Source organism: Lepidochelys olivacea (genome assembly GCF_965140295.1).
Source record: "Lepidochelys olivacea isolate rLepOli2 genome assembly, chromosome: 21".
Lineage (NCBI taxonomy): Eukaryota > Metazoa > Chordata > Testudines > Cheloniidae > Lepidochelys > Lepidochelys olivacea.
Genome location: NC_140431.1, coordinates 7,838,312 through 7,861,287, shown reverse-complemented (window position 1 = coordinate 7,861,287; position 22,976 = coordinate 7,838,312). Strand labels below are relative to the sequence as shown.

Genomic DNA, 22,976 nt, shown 5'->3' with positions numbered 1-22,976 from the left:
TCCTCATAATAGCAGAGCCTTCCCTTTGAAGAGGAGGGTTTTAACTCCTCCTCTGACTGGCCGCACCCCTCTCCCTGCAGCCACCTGCTCGGTGGGACTCACTCTGCATCAAACAAACTGGGTTTCTTCCCTGGCGCTGGACTCTGAGATCCCACCCCAGCTGCCCAGATTGAACCCTGGCCACCTGGCTTTGGGGCTGTGAGTGCACCAGGAGCTGCCGCGGCCCTGCCCCATCAGGACTGGGCCCATGGGACGGCTCTTTAGACCTCGGCCCCACCACATACCTTTGTAATAGAAGAGGCAGCGATCCACCAGCACGAACCAGCGCTTATTCCACTGCTTCACGCCAGAACTGGCCTGCAAGAGAGGCATGAGTGAGAGGGCGCCCCAGACCCGTAGCTGCATGTAAAGCAGAGAGAGGGGAAAGTGGGGGAAGCAGCAGCATCTTGTGCATCACAGGGAGAGCTCGGGATGAACTCCATTGAGGAGAGGGCGCAGGGTGGCACAGAGCCCAGCTGCACGGCTTGCAGGAGCCATTGCGAGAGGGATTTACTGGGGAGAGGTGCAGGCCAGATGAGGCAGGCACCCAGCAGCAGCGCTCCCTGCTGTCACAGCCAGATCCTGGGGATGCACCGGAGAGAGGTTGGGACAGATAGAGGGCAGCCCACCCTGCATAACACCTCATGCTTTTACATGGAGACCCTCCGGGGCGGGGGGAGTTTGGCAGGTGCCTGGAATGGGCACCCAAGAGCCACGCCCCAGGCAGTCCCACACCAGTCCTAGTGCAGCATGAGGCCTAGGGTCACCACATCGTCCCGACAGAGGAAGGTGGCACTGCGAGATGCCTGGCTCAGCCAGGGGAAAGCTACCTGCTTGAACAGCCAGCCGCTTTTGGTCACCGTGGCACTGGGGTTCCGCTTCATGGAGTTGGAGCGTTTCCCAAAGGCGATCCCCTTCCGGGAAGGTCGCGAGGCCTTTGGAGAAGGAGAGAGGAGGCTCTCAGAATGCACCGGCTTTCGCAGGCTGTGGAACAGCCTCTCCCAGGGGTGGCGGCAGCAGCTGTTGGGGGCGTTTGCTTTTCAGGCAAACCCACGGGGAATAGTAAGACCCAGCCATGCAGCTCACTGAGCATGCGGCTGAGGGATGCCATGCAACGCTGCCATCTGGTGAGCGAGGGAGAGCCGCATCTTACCGCCAGTGCACCTACCACATCACCCCTGGGGAAATCTCAGCCTTTTATCTACTTGTCCCAGGCTTGCAATTGCTTCCTTCTTGCAACCAGCTCCCAGCTCGGCCTATCTTTTCCATACCTAGGGAGGTGGTAGAATCTCCTTCCTTAGAGGTTTTTAAGGTCAGGCTTGACAAAGCCCTGGCTGGGATGATTTAACTGGGAATTGGTCCTGCTTCGAGCAGGGGGTTGGACTAGATGACCTTCTGGGGTCCCTTCCAACCCTGATAGTCTATGATTCTATGATTCTGCTGCAAAATAGGGTTGGATCCTAATCGCTGTCTTTACTTTGCTGATGCTCTGATCCCAGCCAGCTACTTCCCCTTGGTTTGGAAGGAGCGTGACAATCACCTCGCTCCTATGCCGCATTTTTCATTTCCACATCTCAAAGAACCTCACAAAGGTGGGTCAGAATCATTGGCCCCATTTTACAGAGGGGGAAACTGAGGCATGGAGCAGGGAAGCCACTTGGCCGAAAGCAGGGGGTCTGTGGCAGAGCTGAGAAATGAACCTAGATCTCCTGAGTGCCAGTCCAGTGCCTAAACACCCATCTCCCTCCCTGAATGCCTTTTGTGCGGGCTGGGGGCTTCTGGTTGCCCACAGCGACTCCAGCAGGCCAAATACATCTGCTTACCAGCAGGCATCCACCAGGGCAGGTGTGCTTGGTTACCCCCAGCCCATTCAGCAAGAAGAAAGGCCCTTTCAGATGTCCAGAGGCAATGAGAACATTAGGTATAAGGGGCAGCTTAGATCCAGCTGACTAATGGCATGGTTGGGAATAGATTCCTAGGGTCCCAGGCCAGTGCCCAGTGTTCCATGAACATACCCTGCCGTTTGGTCGCTCCTGAGGCATCTCTGACACCATGGTGTGGTTGGATGATTCGCTGCTGATGGTCGCCGGTCGCTTCCCACCTGCTTTGCTGGACATGTCCACTGTAGAGCTGCCATCAAGACAGAGAGGGAAGGGAGAGAAAGAAGCTTATTAGCGATCTCTGCAAGGACAGCTGAGGAATAACGGCCTAAGCGTCTGCCCCATACGTACGACAGACTGATACACTTACGGTGCTTGCCTACATGCACAGGGCCGGAGCCAAAGCTAATTGCAACCAGCAGAGGGTCCTTCCATTGACTTCCACAGATGAGGCCCACGCTGTGCAAACACACAGACTACACATACAGACATAGCAAAGTAAGGCTGTCCCTCGTCTCACAGCAAAGCCACACTGTTCCCTACTCTCTACCACGCCTGACCCGTAGATCCCCTGCTGTGGTCTTTGCTCTCAATATTTCCTTGGTATTATTAGTTCTTTTCTCCTCTGGTTCACTCACTCACACACTCACACTCACACACACTCACAAACACACCATTCTAAAGCAAACCTACTTCTGTAAGTGTAAGTCAAATCTTGCGTTTTCTTCTGGGATGTGTCCAGTCACGGGATGCAGGAACGTGTTCCGTCTTTCATTGTGGCTGGAAAACACAGAGGAGAATTTGCAGGAATTAAGCGGCTTTGGAGTGAATGGAGTGGCTGAGCTAGGGTTAAGCATCACGGCCTTTCTTTTGCTTCGTATACCAGTTCAAAATGCTGAAAATTGCTGCTTCAGGATATTACGGAGGCAAATAACTGAAGGCTTGACTGTGCCTAGCCTTCGGCTTCTTTCTGACACGGCTCATGAATGAATTTCAATTCACTAAGGGTGGAAACAACATTTGCAGTGACTCTACCCTAGTAAAAAATGATCCAGGTTTACCAAGCCACATGCTTCAGGGCATATGTTTATCACCAGATGGGGTCAGGAAGGATTCCCCTCCTCTACCATAGAGTATGTATACAAGGTCACCTCCTTAAAATGTACCTATTGGCATTGTGCCAATAGATATATATATGTATACATATCCCTGAAACTTCCTGCACTGCCCACTGCTGGAGATGGGTTGCCAGCCTAGGTGGCAACTGGTCTCTTCTTGTCTAGCTGGTCTCATGACTAAGAATGAGTGAACCTTGGGTAGTTTGAGGTGGATAGAACCTCAGTATGTTTTGGGGATTTGTAAAATTAATTCATGTCTAGGAGATGCAGGAACTTGAAATATTGGTGGGTTGTGGGGGTGGGGGAGAAGGAGAGGGTTTTGTGATTCAGTTATAACTGCCCCCTCCCATCTTTCAGCCCGGTTATTTATTAGGGACAGAAGAATCTGTCTGCCCCACAAGCTGGACAGAACACAAGCTGTGCTAGTCCCAGTCATATGCCCATTTCAGCCCTAAATTCTTGGGCTTTGTGGTTGTAATTTCAACTCCGCCCTACTACTTTAAGACAAGGTGGGATTGTACGCAGGAGGCTTGGCAAACCAGCTGGACCATCTCTGTGGCTGAAGAGAGACAAGGTCAGGGCAGAGTGTGGAGATAAAAACACATGGTAGAGCCCACCTAGCAGCTGCCAGTAGGCCTGGCCGACATATGGTGCCGGGAGACGGAGTTCATCCATGCACAATGCTCTCCCTCTCCTCTTCTCACTGAGCAATGATGCCACAAAGGCAGATCCTCCTCAGGCCAGTATCCACAGTACATCCACTTTCCCAGGTACACGACCAGATGGATGGAAGCGTGTATGCCACATTTGCACAGACCCGGCACACAAAACCAGACTAGCATTAGCCCCTTCACTGCCAGCTAGTCCATGTTTGAATTCCACAGGCTGTTTCCTATGGAGCATCCATTTGGATGAGCGGCATGTATTGGAAGAGAAGCTTTCACAGGTGTTAATAGACCGGACTAATGAATAGCCCCCTAGTGGCATTCACTTGTTAAAACAACCTATTACATCTCAGTCTTCAGGGGGGTTTCCTCCCTATTAATTTTCCTGTGTGACGCAGCCACATGTTCTAACAGCCAAAGAAACAGCAAGCCCATTGGTGTACATTATTACAAGGCACCGATGTACATAATGCAGCACGGACAGGGTTATGCAGGCACTCGTAAATAAAGAATGAGTGACACGCCCAAAGTCACACCGATATCGCCAGTCGGCCCCTGGAAAGACCTGGCTTTACCGTGGTTCTTTACCTGCTCCAGATCCTCGCTATCGGCGTGGCAGTCAGTACCCATAGCAATCACCCTGCGCTGTTATCACACAGCACTTTTCAGACTGGATCTCAAAGCCCCTTACAGAGATGGGTTGATATTAGTCGTCCCATTTTATGATCAAGAAATGGAGGCACAGAGCGGTTAAAAGGGACTGATTTTCAGAGGGACTGAGCTGCCGCAGCTCTTACAGACTTTATCTGAATTCATTTGCACGCTGCAAGGGTCAGATCCAGACACCCTCACACAGAACAGGACTTTCCTCCTTGAGTGTTGCATTGGAATGACTCAGACCACATGTGGAGTACAGCATTACTGATTATGAGCGAGGGTATCAGCATCTGCACTAAATCCACAGTCAGTCCGCGGCAACTGGGAATAAAATCCAGGAGTCCTGGCTCCTTGTCCTCTGCTCTAACCACTAGACGACACCAGCTCCCAACTAACTGTTGTCAAACCCAGTCTGTGGGACCAGTGGCTACTGGATGCACAGGCCCATATCTTGCTCCCAAGCCCTCTGATTTCCACAGCCCTGAGCATAGGGCTTCACTACAGAGACAAGACTCTCTGCCTCACATTTTGTCTGAGACTGACCAGGAGAGAACATTCTCTGCCAGTGATTGGCACCCACACTTGCAGGAACAAATCGGATTTCTCCATTCCAGACAATAGGCACAGTCTTCCCAGGTATGGCAGCAGTCTGAATCCCCTGGGGGAGCTCTGCAAGTGGAATTTAAAGGAGCGGGCTGTGGCTACTGGCTTTGGCTGCAGGGAGAAGCAGATGAGATGCCAGCTTGCAACTAGGGCAGAAAACGGGCACAATAACACCAGAGCAAACATCTGTTTACCTTTGTCCCCCTTCTACGCGCCGCTCACAGACGTTAAGAACAGATCCGCTCTTTCACGAAGGATCTGAATGGAGGTAGAACCCCAGATCATGTGCAGATGCCGGCAGAGGGCTCCAAAGCAGCACAAGCCACATGACTTCATCCAACAGCCTGGTAGCCACAACAGGGCACGAAGAGCCACTTGCAAAAGCTGATGGATTTGCAACACTTAATGAATGGCAAATTGCAGCAGATTCTCCCTTTGCTAATCCACACGCTGCATAATTTGCACAACAAATTTCATCTGCACTTCCCAGCAGAGCTTGCGGAATGGAGAGCCGAAGGGAGGTCTCTGATTGCTGAGACCTTATTAGCTTTACAGGACATATCACAGGACACCGACTGTGACATGATGAGTTATTAACATAAGACTGAACTACTGCTGTCCAACTAAATTAGCGCGGTAATGTTCTCCAACACGCTGGCTGTAAGTGGGGAAAACTCAACGCTGGTGTAACTCCACTTGGCCTGCTGTTTTTTCACTTACCCCTTTATTCGGAAAAGAGTCATTCACAATATTAATGGCCCTGCACCCCTCCTAAATGCAAATTAGTGAGATTAGACTGCACGTGGGAAGTCTGTTTATAATTAGAGATGGCATTGCGTCACTAAGAGCTCGATTCTGCCATGCGTGTGAGTAGAACCTTGTGCCTTAAGCAGCCCCAAGGAAACCAATGGCCTGATCCTACTCTCAGAGTCAATGGAAGCCTTTCACTGACTTTAATGGTGGTTGGATTGAGCCCTGAATTAAAACCACAAAAGATGTACCAGATTAACTATACCAGTGTAGTTAAAACAATCTAACCTCCCTAGTACAGTTACACTGCTATAAAATCTTAGAGCTTATTCCTGTACAGGAAGGGGAATACATTGTACTGATATAAAGCACCTTTTTACTGGTATAACTGTGTCCACATTATGGGTTGAACTGGTAGAGCTATTTCGGTAAACGACCCCATCCAGACTATTATATCAGCATAAAAACGGAGCAGATTACAGAATTGTATTCAGTTCCTAACACCCCTAAAAAGGGCGCGACTTTCAAGATCAGCGGTTCTGGGCGGAGCTGACTTGCAACGTTTGAATCAGAATTTGCTCAGCAGACCCAGTGTTCCGGCGGGGCCCCACTTCCATTTCCAAAGCTTTGCTCCCTGTTTCCTGCAGGCCAGATAACTGATTTGATTGTGGGCCTGTTCAGAAATTGCTTTCAGTGGGTAAGAAAATCCAGCCGTTAATTTAAATTAAAGCATTTACAAAGTGAAAACGCGACCACTGCCAAGTGCGGTTACGTGAACAAAACTCAAAGTCAACAAATTAAGGAGCAGAAAACCTGGCAGTTTCGGCAAAGCCCCCAAACCACTAGCATATATCCAAAAACAGAGGGACCTAGACAAATTAGAGGATTGGCCCAAAAGAAATCTGATGAGGTTCAACAAGGACAAGTGCAGAGTCCTGCACTTAGGACAGAACAATCCCATGCACCGCTACAGACTAGGGACCGGATGGCTTGGCAGCAGCTCTGCAGAAAAGGACCTAGGGGTTACAGTGGATGAGAAGCTGGATATGAGTCAACAGTGTGCCCTTGTTGCCAAGAAGGCCAATGCATTTTGGGATGTATAAGTAGGGGCATTGCCAGCAGATTGAGGGACGTGATCGTTCCCCTCTATTCGACATTGGTGAGGCCTCATCTGGAGTACTATGTCCAGTTTTGGGCCCCACACTACAAGAAGGATGTGGAAAAATTGGAGAGAGTCCAGTGGAGGGCAACAAAAATGATTAGGGGACTGGAGCACATGACTTATGAGGAGACGCTGAGGGAACTGGGATTGTTTAGTCTGCGGAAGAGAAGAATGAGGGTGGATTTGATAGCTGCTTTCAACTACCTGAAAGGGGGTTCCAAAGAGGATGGCTCTAGACTGTTCTCAGTGGTGGCAGATGACAGAACAAGGAGTAACGGTCTCAAGTTGCAGTGGGGGAGGTTTAGGTTGGATATCAGGAAACACTATTTCACTAGGAGGGTGGTGAAACACTGGAATGTGTTACCTAGGGAGGTGGTGAAATCTCCTTCCTTAGAAGTTTTTAAGGTCAGGCTTGAGAAAGCCCTGGCTGGGATGATTTAGTTGGGGATTGGTCCTGCTTTGAGCAGGGGGTTGGACTAGATGACCTCCTGAGGTCCCTTCCAACCCTGATCTTCTAGTCTATGATTCTATGAAAAACGCTTTAAACTGGCTAATTGCCCTGTTATGCTATCAAAACGCAGGCAGCACTAATGCCAGGGGCCTTGGGTATGCGAGGAAAACCAGCCACCAGAGGTGCAGCTCCAAGGGTTGTAGTAATCTATTTAGCTAAGGTACTTAGACTGTACGCTCACTGGGGGCAGAGACGTCTCTTTGCTCTGTGTTTGTACAGCACCCAGCACAATGGCAGCCTGCGCCATGACCAGGGACCCTAGGCTCTCCTGTAGGACACAAATAATTTTGTCCCCCCTCCCCATTACCGTACTATCTGAGCACCTCACAATCTTTAATGTATGCATCCTCCCTACACCCCTGGGAGGTCGGGCACGACTATCATCCCCATTGTACAGATGGGAAACTGAGGCACAGAGAGAGAGAGACTAAGTGACTTGTCCAAGGTCACTCACAGATTCTGTGTCAGAGCAGTGGCTAAATCCTAGGCTAGTGCCCTAACCATTGGACCCTAATGTAGACAGAACTCAGGCGCTTTTACCACTGTGGTGTCTAACCCTAAATGCCCAGTACAGTTTCCACTGGTCAAGAGTTATGGGTCCCTAATTTCCTAGTATGGATGGAGCCAGCCAGGGTCTGAGTCCTCTCTGCCTCATACCTTTGTAGCCATTTGCACCTGTGTACAGTGAATACAAACCAGGGCAACTTTGCATGTAGATGCTCAACTTGGTTTAAACCTGGTTTATAGTGATTTAGCTTGTACCTTACATCAGCTAAACCAACATAAGCCAGATTTAAACCAATATGAGGAATATCCACACACAAATTTGCACCAGTTTAACATCACACTTTCATTTAATCCAGTGCAACTCCCACATGCGGACAAACTCCAAGTTGTGACTGATTGAAAACAGCAGCATTTTATACTCCACTCAGGTGTGGATGGTTGCGGGAAGTCCAAAGCAGTGGAGGATGACTCAGCCCGCAAGCTCCTCCTCATTCCAGTAGAGACAGGATGAAAAACACCTTCCACACATTCAGTTAGTGGGCCTGATTTGCCACTCACTAAAATCAAGGGGAATTTTCCCCAAGGACTTCGCTGACTTTTGAGTCAGGCCTTTGACTGCCAGGTTGGAGAACCCCAGTGATGAGCAGGTTTCAGGTGCAGCCTGTGTTACAACCCTGGATCTCTCCTCACTTTGGTGAATTAGAAGTCAAGGTTAAGGCACAAATACCAGTTCAGTACCAGCTTTGCTTGATCCTGTTCAATGGCTGTTTGCAATGTTCTTCAAGGGCACAGAGAATGGCTGCAATATAAATTACCTCCCCTCCAGCTCCCATCGTCCTAGGAAGACACCGGCTACCTGCACACGGCTGTCTGCGTATAACATGGCCCCCCAGCATCACAGAATCTGAGCACTGACATGCAGCACAGCTGGGCACCAGGCCACTGTGCACTGAATGCCCACCGATGAAGTCTCCATGCAAACAGCCAGACTCTGCATAGAGTCAGCAAAACGGTGAAAGTTGGAGCAAGAAAAATAGCTACCACGACCGCTCATCCCTCCACCCAGCCACTTGCAAGTTTCACCTGAATGTCTGAGATAAGGCCAGGGTTAGAGGATATTAAATGTTTGCTGGTAGGAATCCTGCTAAAAGGAGGGCTTCCTGCTTAGCACCATTACTGCCCAAACCCCAGTACCCTTGGCCAATACTATTTCTCTTTCAGTTGCTTCCTTCCCTCCTCGGTTAGCTTAAAGGGCTTTTGTTAGCATGCGCCCCAGGTGAAAGAGGGGGGAAATCTCATTCTCCAAACTGGGCCAGCCGTATTATTATTTTTATAAATAAGGAAGCTGATTTAACAAAGAAATTGACACCATTAAATAACCCCACTTCCTTACTGCTACTTTTCTAACTAGATCTGATGGGCAGGGGAGGGGGGCTGTGTTTTGGTTGCTCTTGGTTGCACCTGGTTTTAAAAATAATCTCATAAACACCAGTGACTTTAGAAGGATCACAATGGCATTACATAGGCAGGCGAGAAAAGTCCCTTCTGCCCCACTCTAGCTTGCAGGGAATGTCCATTCAAGGGGAAGCACCTTTTGCTATAGCAAGCGTTTCTGCACCCAGGAGCTGAGATCCTGGAGGGCCCCATTCGCAAAGCTGACGTTCCCGGTGCTGCCGGAATTAGCATCTGTGGACGGGGCTCAACCATACGGTTCTTAGCCTGCCTGCAGCTTTTGGTCAGAGGTTCATTCATTCTGCCAGCTGGCAGCAGGTTTCTCTTTATCCTCGGGCACAGTTCCCCCACCCCAGCTTCCATCCTTGGTAGCTCCGTGCAGCTCCTCCTGGCACTCATTCAATTGCCTCCTTCCATCCCACCCACCACCCTCTCCTCCAGCTTCCCAGGCCCCCTCCAAAGCAAAGTCACTTCCTCAGAACCTCCTTAAATAATTCCTCTCCTGGCAGCTGCCTTGCCTGACCCGGCTGTATAAACTCCTGAGTTAAGCATCTCCTCTGAAGCACTGCAATGCAGCAATTACTGACCAAGCTGAAGTTCCCTCATCCACTTCATGACACACAGACACACACACAAAGCCCCCCATCGGCGACGAACCGGGCCTGCCTTCCTGGCCTGCTTCCTCTTCCCCCCGCCAGCCCTGCTGTTATCACCAGGTGAGCCCTACCTGACCCGACGGTCTGCCCGGAACTTTAGCATCGTGACAGGTCCCCTTGCCAAGCTCAGCAGGGATCCCCAGCTACAACCATCCCGTGGGAGAGAGGTAAGTCTTCCTGCCACTCCAGCGGCTCTTCTATTGCACTAGGCAATATACCGTGGGGGATGATCCTGCACTGGCAGGGAGACAGAGTGGGTGATCTAATAAGCTTTCCATCCTTATCTTCAACTTGTCCGATTCCCTTGAGTTCCACGCTGGTTGCATTTGCTTCCCGCTCCTTCTCTCTCCCCTTTATTCCTGGGCACACGCGAGGGGAGAGAGGCACCCGTTCTCTCTAGGCAGCGGGGTCTATTCTGGCCCCGTCCAGGCTCATCATTCAAAGCGAACGACGCTTGCAGCCTCGCGTGTCGGAGCAGCTAGCAGGCATGCCGAGCATGGAGTGAGAAGAAAAAAAAATAGATCCCCAGCACGGCTCCCCAAGGAGAGAAAGGTGAAGGGCAGAGACACGGCCGCACACTCATGCGGCAGGTGCAGACAGAGGAGGATTTATGCTGCAGCCTGGCCGTACCCACTTGGGCATAAGGGAGCAGCTCTTTGCCAAGCTGAAGGTGAAAAGCGGAGGGTGCTGGGTTTTCTTGAGACACAAACACTCGGCTACCCTGACCCCTCCCGGGGAATTATTCGTATCCCGCGCTGGAGAAATCTGCAGCTCAACAAGGGAAGGAGCATGCTACAGGGATGGGAGTGATTAGACAGACAGACTGACCGACCGACCTCTGTCAACAGAGTAAATTGCAGACACACTGAGCAGACGTTTACTGCTAACCTGGGTCATGGCACAGGATTTATTAAACTGGGCCCACCCCCTGCTGCTCTTTTTTACAGTCGCTCATCTTCAGACAGTTCTAGTGTGGCCTTATATTCCTCCCTGCACTTAGTCACTATTGCTTCTTCCTAGGCGAAGGCCCAGCGGTTCATTTTAGGAAGGGAGTGTGGCCTGAGAGTCAGGACTCCTGGGTTCCATTCCTGACCAGACTGCCCTCTAGAGTAAGAGCTAGCACAGGGGGCTGAGAGGCGGAAAAGCTGGGTTCTCCTGACGGTGGGACTGATTGCAAGAATGCTTCCCTTGTTCCCAGAGCGGGGTCGTTAGGGTTTATAAAGCCCTGTGCAATCCCAGATTTAAAGGGGAAAGCACTGGAGGCCGGGGGCGGCATCACTGACACAGCAACCCACTCTCCCCCTTAGGCCAACGCTTTAAAAAGCACATTTCAGTCCATCCCGATTGTTAGCATTAGACGCTGGGGTGGGGAGGGGGGCCGGGGGGAATGAAGCAGTGACATTTAAAGGAAACCTCCAAACAAGGAAGTAGAGCTTGGGATACCAGCTGGCTTATATCACACAGTATTTCGCTCCCCCTTGCCAGGATCGCAGCAGTACAGCCAGCCCGGGGCTGCAAGCACCTTGGCACGCTACCGCCGCAGAGCTCTGGGGAGGCGCGACGTATCCAAAGGGTGTCACGAGTAGCCGACGAATCGGCACTTCTGCTACCATCGTATCATTCCGCTGGGTAATTCCAAAAGGCCGTCGCTTCCCGGAAGCCCTTAAAACCGAGCCAGCATCCCGAGGGGACAGGCGACAGCCCATGCGGCAATGCTAAGCTTCCCGCTCCACCGCTTGGGCAGGGAGACAAAGTCTCTGAGGCCAGAAGGGACCATTATGATCATCTAGTCAGACCTGCTGCATGACCCAGGCCAATGGGAGGACAGGCAGGCCTGGAGGATGGATGCTCATCTCTCTTGTTGCTCTATAATATGCTGCATCTGTGTAGACAATTGATAGAAAGACCACCACTTATGGACACATGCGGATGTGTAGCATTGTGTGTGAATCAGTTAATTCACTACCTCTGGTTGCTGGTGTGCAGCTCCTGACACTTCCAAGCTGGAGGGAGCAACATTTGTTCCTTCCAAGGAGCTGCCTCTGGACAACACAGGTGTCCTGCCCTCCTTGGCTGCAGTGAGAGTGGCAGCCTGAGGGGGAACCTTTAAGATGGGGGTAGGGGATGTGGAGCGATCTGACCGGACTTCCCACCACCACACATGTACATGTGCTTGGATGTGACTCCATGTTACAGGGGTTCCCTGAACTTTAGCTGGAGACAGCTCATTCTGGGCCTGGGGCCCTCACACGGAGGAGTTAATCCTAAACAAATGAGCTGGGCTCTAAACACACAGCGGGTTCCTCATCCATCCCTGGCATGAATCAGGTGTAACCTCCTGGAAGTCCGTGGAGAGAAGGGTCAGGCCCCAAAACACCCACACATTAGCCCCAGCCCCATTCGTCACAGAATTTTTAATTCCTGGCGTACGCTTCTAGTCACTGATCATCAGACTGACCGTCTAGCTTCAGTTCATCCTGACACCAGCCAACTTTGTTAATTCCGTTGGGGATTCAGCCCCATTCACAGCTGGATGCATAACACAGAAACCCCACATAGGCTCCTCTGAGCCCTGAAAGTGTCTGCACTGAGATCACGCAGCTGTGCTCGAGGAAGGCGCTGTCCCCTCTCCTCGCAGCAGTTACCAGATGAGTTGGACGCAGGAGATATCTCCTCCCCTGGGCCCTGCCGAGAGTGGTCCCAGCAGAGCTAGGCAGGGGAAATGCTGCCTAGTGCTTAGAGCAGGGCTGTGTTATCCGCAGGGAAGAAGGAGCCAATGAATGATTTGCCCAAGGCCACGCACTGAGTCAGGGCAGAGCCAGGATTAGAATTAGGGAACGCCTGGCTCCTCTGCCTGTGCTCAGGCCGCTGGGCCTCACCCTCTCCAGCGCATCCCTCTGGCTTATGGCAGCAGTGGGAGAAGTTTGGATATTCAAGGCACGTACCGATTACGTTATTCATCTCAGTGAGGTGGGAAGGGAATTTGAGAGGGTGGGGGATAGAAAGTGGGGAGTAACAACTCCCTGGGGGAGAAGAAAAGGAGGACTTGTGGCACCTTAGAGACTAACCAATTTAACTCTGGGTGAGATCAGGGTGCTGCACTGATTGCCCTAATGCTGGGGCATAATACAGGCTGCCAGTTAAGAAGGGTTTCTGGGGGCACAGCAACGGGTACAGGGAGAGCCTCTCGCCTCCCCAGCAGCAGGGACCCGAGTGTCAGGTTAACCATCAGTGCTTGGCAGCTGGGCCAGCAATGGAGGAAATGCCACAGAGGTCACTGTCGAAATTATTGCCTCTGCATCCTCCCTGGTTTTACGCCATGCTTTAGGAGGAGAGGGGCAGCCTGTCCTTACCTCCTCGATCCTCTCTCCTTCTCTAAATCACACGCAGCGGCCATTTCATGCATAAGCACCATCAATCAAAGTCAATAAGGGACAGAGCTGAGTACCTATAAAACTCCCCACACATGATACGCATATCGCCCCATCTGCTTTGTGACCTCGGACAAGGGGAGGTGTCCCCCACAAAGCAGTTGTCTGTTTCCTAATCAGTGCCGCTCGCCTCTGGAACATCCTGATAACTAGCCAGTTTCACAGGCCCATAAATGTCTCTTGTATTTTACTTCTCCAGTTATAATTTGTTGTATCAAAGGAGCACCAAGACCCCCCACAGAAGATTGAGGCCCCATTGTGCTAGGCGGTACATATACAGCAGAACCTCAGAGTTACAAACACCAGAGTTAGGAACTCACAGGCCAACCACACACCTCATTTGGAACCGGAAGTACGCAATCAGGCAGCAGCAGAGACCAAAAAAGCCCCAAAATATAGTACAGTACTGTGCTAAACTACTAAAAATAAAGGGAAAGTTAGAAAAAAGATTTGACAAGGTAAGGAAACTGTTTCTGGGTTTGTTTCATTTAAATTAAGATGGTTAAAAGCGGCATTTTTCTTCTGCAGATTAAAGTTCCGGAGCTGTATTAAGTCAATGTTCAGTTGTAAATTCTGAAAGAACAATGATAACATTTTGTTCTGAGTTATGAATAACCTCCATTCCTGAGGTGTTTGTAATTCTGAGGTTCTACTGTAGTGAGAGCCTCCGCCCCAAATAGCTGAGAGTCAAAATAGACAAGACAAAGGATGGGAGAAAGGAAATATTATTACCCTAATTTTATAGAAGGGGGAGGGAGAAGTGAGGCACAGAGAAATTAAGTGACTTGCTCAAGGTCACACAGATTGGACCCAGCTCTCCTGAGTCCCAGCCCACAAGACCATCCTGCTCTGAACAGACTAGAATCATCTTACACGTATGGTACACAGCGCCTTTCACTTGAGATGCATTCCCTGCTCTGAAAAGTGTACCAGCACCTCTGAAATGCAGCCACCTCTGGGGGGTGTAAGAGAGACAAACCAACCAGGAGAAACATGGACCCAGTGCAGCAGGACAAACCGCCTGTCATCATCACTAAAACAGCTCTGCTTAGGCTTTGGTGTTAAGGGTCTTATTTTTAAGGTTAAAGCACGGTGGAATCTATACTAAGCCAGGGTGAAGCGTGCCCCACTGCTCAGTCACTGATGCCATCCCCCTCAAAGTCCCCCATCTACTAGTGACCTGGGCCCACCCTCTTTAGGTTGTGAAATCTACCAGGGTCTCACCCAACAGATGCCAAGGGTGCAGTTTATCTCCTATGCGTCACCCAGCCTGGGCAGTAAAACCAGAACGGTTACTTTCCTAGTCAGTTTCAGTGGGCAGCAGCATTGTGTATTTAATGATCATTTGACAGAGCTGAGTACACAGTGGATCGCCGGAAGCTTACGCTCCTTGGAGCGCCACCCGTTTTCGTTAATAACCATAACATCCTTATCACGATCCCACCCACAGCTGGGAGTGCACAGTCCCTGCTGACTGGCTGACGCAAGCCATGGTACTTTCAAAACACACTGCCCCGGCCCTCAGAAACACCGCCTATAGATAATGAGGTGCACTGCTCGGCTCTGCCCAGGGAGACGCTCTGCTCGCTCTCTAGTGCGTTTACACAACTGCCCAGTGAGAGGAGGGGAGGTATATTAGGTCTCAGCTTTCCTGATTTCTTTTCAACTCATCTCTGCCTCTGGTGACTCATCTCTGTCTCTGGCTATTAGTCACGATGGACAAGGATGGTGTCCCTAGCCTCTGTTTGCCAGAAGCTGGGAATGAGCAACAGGGGATGGATCACTTGATGATTACCGGTTTGTTCCCTTTGGGGCACCTGCCATTGGCCACTGTCGGAAGACAGGATACTGGGCTAGATGGACCTTTGGTCTGACCCACTATGGCTGTTCTTATGTTCTTGTAGACCAAGGTAACTTACTATGGCAACTTCCCAACATCATCATCTCCTTAGCTGCAAATCAATGACAACCCTTCACTGGTGTATTACCCCCTACATAAGTATCTCTTCTATGCACCACACAGGCCTTCATAAAAATCCCCTCCGTGCAAAACTGTTCAGAAATATCCCCCCTCTGTGCAGGGTAACCTCCATAAACAGAGTCAGCCTAAGGCCATGGCGGCTGGAACTGTGTCAACAGCAGTGGAGAAGAGCTTAACCCTAAGAACAAAGAACCTCAGCACAAGATAAAAGGAAGTTTCTGCAGTGGAGCTGGAATTTAGGAACAAACTTCCATGCATGGCCTTGTACCCCAAGTTAGTGCTAACACATTGGCAATGGTGTGACGAACAGGAATCCCCCTTCAGTGCCCAGTCTGCCCCCTCCACCTCCGGTTTGTGATGGACAGAACAAGAGCAGATGTGCTTCCAGCAGCTTTGTGGAAATATGCGGTGGGCCTCTGGAAACGGGTCAGAACCAGCAGCCTGGATTCAAGCTCTCCCAAACCTTGGGAAGTTTCAGATCTAGATCCAGGCCTGAACTACTTGGCGACGAGTGGGTCTAGCTGTGCTCTCTATATACAACCCAGTCCGTTTCAGGGTTATTAAAACCAACACGTGGGGGTACGTACGCATGCATGCGCCCGGAGTCCTGCACACAAGATCAGCTCAGTGCAGTTCCATACGTCAGCGCCTCTAACTTTAGTGTACAAATGCCCTAAAAAGGAAGTTCAGCAGGAAGGGGTGGCCCTACCCAGGCTTCCTACTACAGCTGCCAGAAAAATGCAAATTCTTTTTCCATGGGGAATTTTGAACACATTTCATTTTTATTCAAATTTCCCATGGTTTTTCCCCCCCAGTTTTTGAAAACTGACTATTTTAACTGAATATTCAAATTTGTTTTTCCTCAAAAAAACCCCCAAATATTTAATTGAAAATGAAAAAAAAAAGTTTTCTACACAACCATTTTTCAAAGAAATTACGTTTCCACAGATACATTTTGACCAGCTCTACCCTCAGACTCATCCTCCACTTGTATCTTCATGAGATGTCTGAGATGGCATTAACGTAAGAACAGCCCTACTGGGTCAGACCAAAGGTCCCTCCAGCCCAGTGTCCTGTCTTCTGGCAGTGGCCAGGTGCCCCAGAGGGAATGAACAGACCAGGGAATCATCCAGTGATCCATCCCCTCTCACCCATTTCCAGCTTCTGACAAACAGAGGCTGAGGACACCATCCCTGCCCATCCTGGCTAATAGCCACTGGTGGACCTATCCCCCATGAACTTATCTAGTTCTTTTTTGAACCCTCTTATAGTCTTGGCTTTCACAACATCCTCTGGCAAAGAGTTCCACAGACTGACTGTGCATTGTGTAAAGAAATACTTCCTTTTGTTTGTTTTAAACCTGCTGCCTGTTAATTTCATTTGGTGGCCCCTAGTTCTTGTGTTATGAGAAGGAGTCAATAACACTTCCTTATTTACTTTCTCCACAGCAGTCATGATTTTATAGACCTGTATCATATCCCCCCTTAGTTGTCTCTTTTCCTAGCTGAAAAGTCCCAGTCTTATTAATCTCTCCTCATACGGAAGCTGTTCCATACCCCTTATCATTTTTGCTGCCCTTTTCTGATTCCAATATATCTTTTTTGAGATGGGAGACCACATCTGCACGCAGTATTTAAGATGCGGGTGTACCATGGATTTACATAGAGGCAATATGATATTTTCTGTCTTCTTATTTATCCCTTTCTTAATGATTCCCAACATTCTGTTCGCTTTTTTAACTGCCGCTGCACATTGGACAGGATGTTAGTCTCACGATACATGGAAGAGCCCTAGGGTGACTACAGGGTCCTTTTTCAGTCAGTGGAGGCCACTGATGGATTTAAAGTACCTGTAAGCCAAGCCCTGGATCAGACCCGAAGTTAAACAGAGCAAAGGGTTACCCGTGAGTCTCCATTCAAGTTTTCCCCAGCTGTGTCTAATTTGACCGGCTTGTGTTGTGTTCGGGTGGCATTATTCCTAACTCAGATACTGTGCCTTATGCTCCCCATCACCATTAATAAAGGTCTCAGTCACAGTGTTAGTCAGCCACCGATTCAAGATCTGCTTGGCAATATTAGTTACCAGCCCCACCGGTGACCAATGAACGGACAGCGGGTGGTATGATTCCCCCCCCCCCCCGACCTCCACCTTCCTGCCCTTGTGGCAAGCAGGCACCGGTTTTAGTCTCACCCCAGGGAAAGAGTTAATCTGCCAAAGGCTGGGGATATTTGAATACAGGCAGGCGGCCCAAGCAATGGCGGAGAGTCATGCTGCACGCAAGTCAGAGCCCAGGCAGCAGTGGATAAGGACTGTACTGCACCCTGGTCAATATGAGGGTAGCACACACAGTGAGCGTGAGCAAGGACTGCCCTGCACGCGAGTCAGCTCCAGGGTAGCAGACGCAACCACCTGGGCTGCATCCTGCCACGGATCTCTAGAGACGCAGCAGGGTACCCGCTGGCAGTCTCGTCTTCCCTCCATGCAATATTCATAGGCTCAGTTGTCGATGCATCAACATTACACGCATCCCTCTGGCCAGCTCTCCACCAGGCATCTGGGGCGTGGTTTCATTTCTTTGGCACGGGGCCTCGCCCCAGTTCCTGCAAACAGTTGTTTTCCTTGATTTTATTTTTTTGATTCTTCCCTCCCCCCTCCACGTGAACCACAAGCAGGGCCTAAGGGCAGGGCAATTTGTGAGCAGGCCATTCTTGGCAGGAGCTCTGCCGTGTCCCTCTCACCTCCACGCAGCCATGTTGAGACGCTTTCTGAACAAAGCTATGGCTCAGAGCCAGCCAATGCAATACCCCAAGGCTCAGCAAGCGGCTGGACTGGCTTCCAGCGAGGCCTGGGTGCAGTCACCTATGCCCCTGCCTTCCTCGCTGAATCACAGCCAGCCCCTGCCCCCCCTAGCACACCCCAGCCTCACCTGCCTCGGGCTAATTGGCAGCTGCTGCCCGCAGTTTACAAAGTGACTCAGGCTCCTCTTTAATTACACTGGAAGCAGGGGAGGTGGGCACCAGCCACATGGCTCACTTCTGTGCTTCTTTTCCCTTCTCTGCAACGGTCAGATCTCTGTAACCTAATGGGCAGAACACACACCGCCCAGCAGTGACCTGGCGGGCATCTGCGTCCCAGGGCATGGTGGGGTATGCACCGAGCCACGGCCAATGGCCTCAGTGTGGGCCCTGCTGGAAACGTAACCCTTCAGGGTGACCCCCAATGCTCTCATTTTGGACAGGTTACAGTAAATCACAAGGCTGGCACCCACCTGTGGATATACAGGAAACCAACCCAAAAATCAGGCTTCCTGGGACAGAGACCGTGGGGTGAAGCTCGCTCTAATGATTATCCAGTGACTACGCTCATGATGACCTTACAACATCTTTCACCTGAAGGATCCTAAGCCGGATGCCCATGTCTCTGAAGCCACAGGGGCTCTGCATGCAAGGCCATTGCAGGCTCTGGTTTTTAAGTGGGTCTCTTCATAGCAGCCAACATTTTCAACGGTGGCCACCGGTTCTGTCTCCTGTGGGCACTCGGCACCCCTGAAAATCCGGCTAAGGCGGCTCAAGGTGCACACGCTCACAAACTGAAAAGCCAGTGGCCACTTTGGAAAGCCTGACTGAGGGTTCGTTTCCCCACCACTGAGGTGCAGCCTTGTGTCTGGGTTGAGACAGGACAGCTGTTTACCTATCTCCCAGGAATACTGGGATTAGCCAGTTAACCAAACTGTATACCCAGAAGCCAGCTTGGGAGAGGAAATGAAGAGAACCCCTGCCCCCCCCCCGGCCTATTGAAACCCCAGCGGGGAATTCAGGTACAGAATTTAAATCTGCCTACTTTACACATCAGCTTGACTAACGCAGCGTCCAAACCCCATGTATAAGACGACATGCAATTACCATGACAAGGTGTCATTACAAAGGAGGCAGTGAAGGCCTGGAAGAGGAGGTGATCGCACCCAATGGTGGAGTGGAATGACCCTCTCCCCCACCCCCATGAAATACACTAGCTCCCCACCCCCTTGCTTGAGATAGTTTCCATTTCTCCCTGCAAAGGGGTTGGCCGGAGAGAGGGCCACCCGTGTGAGCCACCGCCGCTAAAAATACACAGTGATTCAGGTCCAACAGGCCTATGCCCGCAGGGCTGCAGCAGGGGGTTTCCCCTTCGTTACACAATCGGTTCCTTGACTTTGGCTGGTGACATTCACAGAGCGGGCACCAGCCGTGTTGCCATCCACGGGGATGCAGCGCCTTCGATAAGCGGGCACCGGACCAGGGCAAGACTCACCCAAGCTGTTCTGAGCCACAGCAAACCAGCTTGTGGCATTGGCATGGCCACAGCTGTTTGCTTGCCAGCCTTTGGGTGGAAACTGGAAATCTGTGGAGGGCACTGGACAGGCAGGGAGTGCCAAGCATGCGAGGTGCGGGGGGGCACTGGACATCCCAGACACTGGCTCTAGCATTGGAGGGTATATGTTTAGTACACACCTCCAGATCAATGCAAGGGGATGCTTCCTCATGCATTTGCCTTCAGCCCTAGAGCTGGCTAGACTTCATCCTAGGGTACGGTCTCTCTGGGGTTCATGCGCCACGAGAGAACGCGCCCGGGTGTCGCACCGAGAGCGAAATGCAACCACCACATCCCTCACTGTTGGCCGGGACTGATGTGGTTAACCACCCTGATTCACACACACACACCCCATGTGTGGGATACACAGGCTAATGGAAACCATCTCCCCGAGCCCCTGCCCTTGCTGGAGCATCTGGGATTCCTGCAGGCCCGAGGTAATGGTCAGACTGGTGGGGCCTTCATGAAAGGGGAGGAAAAAAAAAAATCCAGCCCAACCTGGGCCTCCCCTCTGCACTGAGCTGTTTGGGTGCTGAGCTCTCAACCCAGGCCAGACTGGAAAGGGAGATGGGAACTGGGATGTGAGGGAGGGGGAACCCGACACATCCACCCCTTCCCCCAGTTGTCTCACCTGTCAGAGCCCACAGTACAGATCCCCCCCCCCCCCCAGAGCCTGCTTCCATTTTCACTGGAGAGGAGCCGGGGGCGCCAATGAAATCCCACCAGCATCTGCACTAGGTTTATATGAAAGCACAACCCTGTCTGCTCCAGCACCCCAACCAAATCTAAACTCAGACGCTTCCATTCTGCCCCGCCCCACTCCAGCTGTTTCAGATGGAAGCTACTCCTCCCCTCTCTTTCCCACCCTCTCCAAAGCCCTGTTGCTCATGCAGAATGGGCTACCTCCTCGCCCCCACCCCAGAGACAGCTGCATTTCAGCGGCAGGCACAGCGACGGGTACGAGCACTTTGAGGCAGCAGGGACCACGCATGTCAGCAGGGGCTGAGGATTAACTGGGCTGTCGTTGGAGGAAAGTCAACATTTGGCCAACAATTTGCCGTAACCTTTTCAAAAGCGAAGAATAAAATGATTTGTCTAGAGATTTTGCACATGTTCTTAGACACGGCTCTGGGGCAAGGAGCCAGGCTGCTCTAAACCTAGGGGGCTGGCGTGGCTGCAGTCCAAACCAGTCCTTGGCCGCCTCCTTTGTTTTCCTATCCCTTCTTTCACCTCTCCCCCTCCCCCAAATCCATATCACTCTCTTCCGATTAAGGCATTGCTGGAGCCTTTGGAAGCACTTTCTGCTGAGGAAGCAATTTGCTGCAATGCGTTTGGGACCAGAGGGGAGGGCAGCAATTGAACGAAGTAGCCTGGGTCTAACTTGCGTTCTCAGCACCGGGCCGTCACCTCGTGACTATGCGGGCACCTGCTACCCAGCGTCGCTCAGACTGCAGCGGACACTTGGATGTCCTGGGTTTTGTTAAAAAACAAACCAACCCACCTCACCGGAGACGTTGGCGCATCAGGCTGAATTCTGAGCACACTTGCCAAGTCCTGATTGAAAAGCCTCTCCACAATGGTACGGTTTAGCACGGACATGACACTAGGCATCCACTTGTTGTTTGTACAGCACCTAGCACCACCTGCCTTGGATCTAGGACTGGGTCCCCCCAGCCCTGCTGCCATACAAATAATAATCAGCCACACATATCAAAATGGGAGATAAGTATTGTTACCCCGCATTGTGGAAAGTGAGTAAGGACACCTGGGCTCTAAATGCAGGGTAGCCATAGCTCACGCTTCCTGATGTAACTACAAGCTGCCCCGAACAGCTACGAATTCCTTGCATGCTTTGGCCCCACAGCACCGTAGGCTAGTGCTGTCAGATTGCCTCAGCTAATTAACTCTAGTGCTGTCAGATTGCCTCAGCTAATTAACCTAGGTCAGGTTGGTTCAGTCTGTGGATGGGAGACCTGCAAGGACAGCCAATGCAGAATGCTAGGTGAGTTCTTCGCTGCAGGTACAGCAAATGAAAACCCAAAAGCTGCTGCCCACTTGTGGCCGGTGAAGATCTGGAAGTTGCGGCAAATGTGGATCCCTGCAAGGCAGGAACTTAGGTCAGTCTCTCCCTGTGTTTTACAGATGGAGAAAACGAGGTAGAGAGCAGGGATGTGCCTTGCCCAAGGCCACCCAGCGAGTGAGTGGCAGAGGCAGGTCTGCTGAGTCCCAAACCTGAGCTCTAGCTACTACACCCTCCTGCCTTGTGAAACTCTCCATCCCTGGGAACAGCAGCCACATTGAAAGCACTACCTAGAGAGAGAGATTTTCAGGGCCTGACTTTCAGAGGAGCTGAGCACCCAAAGCTCCCATTCACTTCAAGGAGAGCTGCAGGCCCTCAGCCCCTCCGAGAATCCAGCCCCTAAGCATCGAGCTACGTTCCAAACTGCCATTGTTTTAAACTCCCACCTCCACCGAACCCCAGACCCAGCAGCCTCCCTCTGCTGGCTACCAATCCAGAAGGCATCTATCTGCACGGCAGCTGCCTCCAGCCCGTCAGACAAAGGGACACAGCGGGTCGGAGGCAGATAGAGAGAGGGGAAAAAAAGAAAGGAAACATTCTCTCCTCCAGCGGTGCATCTGTGCCCAGATAAACCAGGCAGGAGCACAAAGGGGAGGCTTTGTCTGGGGCCGAGGAGCCAGAGGAATCAATCAGCACACAGCAAGGAGGGAGAAGGAGAGTAGCGGCGCTTTGGAAGGATTTATTATTTTCCCCAAATAATAATAAACCGGCCGTTGATTTTTTTTCCCCCCACTGGCTGTTGAGTTTCTTCCCCTACGAGCATTTTACCCCCTGCCTGGCTTGCTCCTTATCAGCCAGCCTTGCCAAGTGAGGGCAGCTTATCAGAGAGTACCAATCAAGCCCTGCAGTTGAGGGTTGTGGCTTGGAGAAAACACATAGCCACTCGACTTGCCTTTCCCCATCTGTGGGCTGTGACCTCCCGGGGTGGTGGGCAGAGGGGTGTTGTAGTCCTGCAGTCCAGCCTCCTGCTGGGTCAGTCGCGTCAGATGGGATTCTGTTCTCAAAGGCCAAAAATCTGTGGGCCACTGCCCAGCTGGGAGCTCCACTGATTTATACCAGCTGGGGATCTGGCCGTAGCTAGCTTCCGGGTTTTCCTGTGCCACCTAACCCCATGTTGTCTCAGTGCTTCAAAGT

General features: G+C 51.3%; 1 protein-coding gene across 3 annotated transcripts in view; it reads right to left on the bottom strand.

Moving 5' to 3' along the window:
* Window positions 1–22,976, bottom strand: part of PLEKHA6 (pleckstrin homology domain containing A6) — a 94,112-nt gene that overhangs the window by 45,005 nt on the left and 26,131 nt on the right. For 2 of the 3 annotated variants that reach the window (XM_084611556.1, XM_084611555.1), the window contains exons 2-5: window positions 2,613–2,699; window positions 2,055–2,169; window positions 870–974; window positions 285–357 (exon numbers count right to left, since the gene is read on the bottom strand). In XM_084611556.1, the coding sequence (XP_084467682.1) occupies window positions 285–357; window positions 870–974; window positions 2,055–2,169; window positions 2,613–2,699 (380 nt within the window). Of the gene's footprint in view, window positions 1–284; window positions 358–869; window positions 975–2,054; window positions 2,170–2,612; window positions 2,700–10,071; window positions 10,197–22,976 lie in introns of those variants that run through there. The other variant, XM_084611557.1, reaches the window with a different exon arrangement.